Genomic DNA, 4,517 nt, shown 5'->3' on the forward strand with positions numbered 1-4,517 from the left:
AACGTCAGGGCCTACACTAGCTGGCGCGGGTGCACTTCGCGGACGCACGCCTGCGGACGCGGGTGCAGGTACAATCCTTTGCAAGCGACTCATGCAGTTATATAGCGCTGCTCATACTATTGTTCAATAGACGGCCGCCAGCTCCGTGCAAACCGCGTCATCTAGAGGACGCCCTTAGATTAGACAGACAGATCATGGTGAATGTTAAGTCTTTGACATACAGCCAGAGTAGCTTGTTTTGGTCTATAATTGTTTTAAAATAAAACCACACGTGATATTCACATCACTATAATACTTTATTGCACACGCACATACTAACAATATCATTCAAACTCATGTAGGTATACCCACCAGTCTTAATCAAGAACTCATTACATTGCTACGTCACCAAAAATAATCAAGTGATTTTCTTCTCAAGAAAATACTTAAAAAATGTCGCACTACAAAATTTTGTCTCCCTTACAAAGAAAATGTGTTTTCTCTTTCTGGGATAACTCTGAAAAACGCAACACAAATTTTAGAAGAAAACTATTCCTAATTGTAAGCCACAGAATAGAAGACAGTTGTCGAAAGGACCTTGATAGTGCTCGATTTGTATCTGATCCTGAATGTCGCTCCTCGGCCGAATCACAATCCTGAATGCCGCTCACTAAATTTACGTTGCAATGCATTTAAAGCTAAAGCACTAAGATTTGCAGGTTTGAACTGAAAGTCAAATCATTTGTAGTCTCCAACTGAGGAAGGGATCTATCCTTCCTCTTTCAATGGCGGAATGGCCTGTTGAGGATGAACACGCAGACAAACTGAAAGCATCGCCAACATTCTGCTCACTGACCGGCTGGTTCAACTAATATTATAAATTATAATTTATAATCATTACTTCTTCTTGCTCATTGCCACTTCAAGATATATATTCTTTGAGCTACAAGTATGTCAGTGACTCTAGTTCATCGGCAACTTTCGTATTCCGGCGTCTATCGCGCAGAGAAACTCCCGAGTATAATAACATGTAATTTAATTGAACTTGGTTTTCAAACCAAGCAGTCCCGTGTGTAACCCAATTCGAACGAAGTGCACTTCTTTCGCCTACAAGACCTTTCTATATTCTTTCTTCCATCTTCCATTCTGTGGCAAGCGTATTCCAATATTCAGTCATACACATAAATGTACGGGTTGGACTCGACGAGGAGTATGTCTTTCTCTAGTTGTTTCAGCTCTTGCTCCATTTTCGCTTTCTTCAGTATCTTCGGTGGAGTATCAGTGAGCATTGGTAGCTGCAGAAAAGCCTTCTGCATCAACTGCCAGTTGAGCTTCAGATCCTGTAAATGAGAAACAGAGGGCGATGAGTGGCGGAAGGTATTTGGGTCAAGTACTGAAACGTGCGACATGAAAATGTCATCTACATACACTATTAATGTGCAAAGTGGCCGGAAGCTTGGAATAAAGAAAAATCTCATAGCTTCGCAATATTACGGAATAGACCGGCCGACATCAAGGTTCAGACTACCTAATTATAGGCAGCGTATAATTTTCTAAATTACTTGTCGTAAAGCTAACTGGCTGCAACTGCCGAGTTTTATAGAGGGCAGAAAGAAATTTTAAATTCAGAACATCTGCTGCACTGCACTCAGGATTCAAAATAGGTTCCTCGCCGTAAAAATATCATAAGTTAGTATTTCGACAGTGACAAACGTGATTGCAACGTCCTCGAGCAGTCGTCGTCGTCGTACTCGGTGTTATGGAACGTTGTTGGTGCTTGACACCACCAGAGGGTGTCAACAGGTTCTAATAAACGAAAAACCGCAGGCGCTCACGCCCGACCTTCGTTCCCGCACAGGCTATAGTGCGGGGCTTAGCACGGTAGTATTGTGCGGACGCATAAGTGCTGCGCCACAAATAAATTTGATGCCCAATACGTACATCCAGAAGCTTCTGCCGCTCTTCGTCCGCAATCTGCTTGCACAGACTCTCTTTGTTCTCTTCGGCGTAGCGAATTGCGTCCAGAGCGCGTTGTATCCGACGGTTACGTTTGACAAGGTAAGCCGGCATTTGGCCGAAGTCCGGCCGCAGACAGTACTCCGGCACTTCCCCGGAGCCTTTGATCTTCTTTGTGTGGCCATCCCGGGTATCAACCAACCTGATGAATTAAGTTGCAGCTTTTATTTTTCGGACTTTTCGAAATTATTTATATTTTGCAAATGGATCCCTGAATCTTAAAATATTTTTAGCAAACCTACACCTAAAGAAGGTCTCGTGGGGTTCCATCTATGGTTCCCCAATACGGAACCCCAACCCCAACCCCCATACGGTATTTGACTACCGTATGGGGGTACCGTATTGGGGATGGAACCCCAATACGGTATTTGACAACTCCTGATTTTGCCATATCTTAATATTATTATGAAAATATAGACACCGTCTAGCGCAGAGTATAGTTTAGCGCAGAGAAAATTTAAATCGGTTGAAAATTGGATTAATAGTGATTTTTTGAAAAATCTATATACCTGTCTCTTTCTCAAACGCTTTTCTCTATGCAGCAAGTATGGCGGTACTGGCGTATGCCAGTATGTCTTTCTCTGTCTAATCTTGAATTTCAAACCTTTATAACTTTGTTATTTGTAAAGGTAGCTTAAAAATTGTTTTTTCTATTCGATAACAGGTATTGTGTAGTTTTAATTTATAAAACATATACAAAACAGTCAAATACCGTATTAAATCCTCTAGTGTAACCTAGTAGGAAGATCACTAATAAAGTAAGTACACACATATGTATTCAATTAATAATACCACATACATAATACCTATATGTACGTTAATATGTATAAGTAACCACAAACGTAAATAAAAGATATAACTTAGTCTTATAGTAGTTTTAACCTTAGATTTCATAGTAGTCTAAGAATCAAATTGATCGCCTGTGCTTGTAAAAATGTCTCACCGTGGTTCCACTGGTCTCCCTTTGACCTTAATAGCCTTCTTGATATTCACAACTCTAAAGTTGACCTTCGGCTTCTCAGGTTTCTTACCGGGCGGCGGTCGCCGCGGCACGGGCGGTAGATCACCAGTGGTATAATGCTTGTGGTCAGACTTCTTGACAGGCTGCCCTATGCCCTCGCCTTTTTTTAAAAACTTGTCAGGCGGACTGACAGGCACCTCAGCGTAGCCAAAAGTACGACGCAGCTGTGGGATTTTGGTTTCCTTCAGCTGCTTTTCAAGTGCTGATTGGTATCTGTGAAGAGATAAGTGAAATGATGATGATTGGAAGATGAAGGGATCCTAACGCCACAAACTCCCCTCGCCAGAACACAGCCGTGTAAGCCAGCCCGGGAAATTACAAGCACTTGAGGGCCCACAAGCCCTGAAGGCTGGCGACACAGCCTCAATTGATCCCACACCACAGTGTCGCGGGTGTCTATGGTTGGTGCCGATCATTCACAACCAGAAGGGCTACTACGAAACTTGAAGTTCGTGTCGTGCGGTCCCTCTAACACTTATGCTATTTAATACGAGAGCGAGAGGGACGGTACGATACGAACTTCGAGTTTCGTAGTAGCCCTGCAGGCCCTATACTACGAAGTGCAAAATTCGAACTTCGTATCTTGCCGTCCCGCTGACGCTAATTTATTTAATACGAGAGGGAGAGGGATGGCTCGATACTAACTTTGATTTTGGAATTTCGTAGTAGCCCCCCTGATTGTGGGCAGTCTTTGAGACAAAGGAGTGCGCCCACTGTTAGAAATTATTACGCTATCTAGGATTATATTTTTTAAACTATTCTACTTATGGGCTTATGGCTTATTTTTTATATTGGATGCATTCTGCGGTCCAATCCACTATTTAGTAGGCATCTGATTCGAGACAAATCGGGAGGGATTGTTGCCAAAAATTGCACGAAACAAGTATACCTGGGAGTTTTTGGAGGTTCCGGAGGCGGCTTATCAAGTATCGTGTAAATAACTTCGTTATGGCTTACAATTTCTACTAGTGACATTGCTCAAAAGAAGCAATTACTCTGCAAAAAAATCAAAAGATGAATATTAATAACACAAACGTGATCAACGTCGATCCCACCAGTTTCTTTGTTTATTCGTTTCCAAGGAAACATATCTAAACACAGTGGCAAAGTGTTCATACCTATTTCTACGTATTGTGCTACGTATTGGAAAAGTTGGTTGGTCACGTTGGTCACGTTTTAGGAGCTAAAAATAACAGTCGATTCCAATTTAGGAGAAAGTGGCTTCATCAATTTTATGATGATTCTGCCAATATCGAGGTAAAATAACAATCGTGCTAGAATACAAGTTTAAAATCTATTTTGCGGGTGGCCAAAAACGGAACTAAGAATTTCCTTGTGCATTTTCTTTGTGTTTCTTGGAAAAACGGATATGCGCATGTTCAGTGCAATATAATTTAAATAATGGCGCCACTATGCGACGGTAAAATAACTTCTATTGGCTAGTTATCAGGATTTGGATATATTTGTGCTAGCAACACACACTTTGAATTGTCAAAACAAG

The 4,517-nt window shown here is 41.7% G+C and overlaps 1 protein-coding gene across 1 annotated transcript; it reads right to left on the reverse strand.

Annotated features, from left to right (window-relative positions):
* Positions 1-880: 880 nt before the first annotated feature.
* On the reverse strand, positions 881-4,103 carry LOC141440107 (enkurin). Its single transcript, XM_074104575.1, has 4 exons — positions 3,906-4,103; positions 2,939-3,229; positions 1,921-2,137; positions 881-1,319 (listed from the first exon to the last, which is right to left on the reverse strand). Exons 1-4 carry the CDS (start codon positions 3,989-3,991, stop codon positions 1,149-1,151), a joined length of 765 nt encoding a protein of 254 aa, XP_073960676.1. The 5' UTR covers positions 3,992-4,103; the 3' UTR covers positions 881-1,148.
* Between the last annotated feature and the right edge of the window lie 414 nt (positions 4,104-4,517).

The sequence above is a fragment of the Choristoneura fumiferana genome, chromosome Z (genome assembly GCF_025370935.1).
Source record: "Choristoneura fumiferana chromosome Z, NRCan_CFum_1, whole genome shotgun sequence".
Lineage (NCBI taxonomy): Eukaryota > Metazoa > Arthropoda > Insecta > Lepidoptera > Tortricidae > Choristoneura > Choristoneura fumiferana.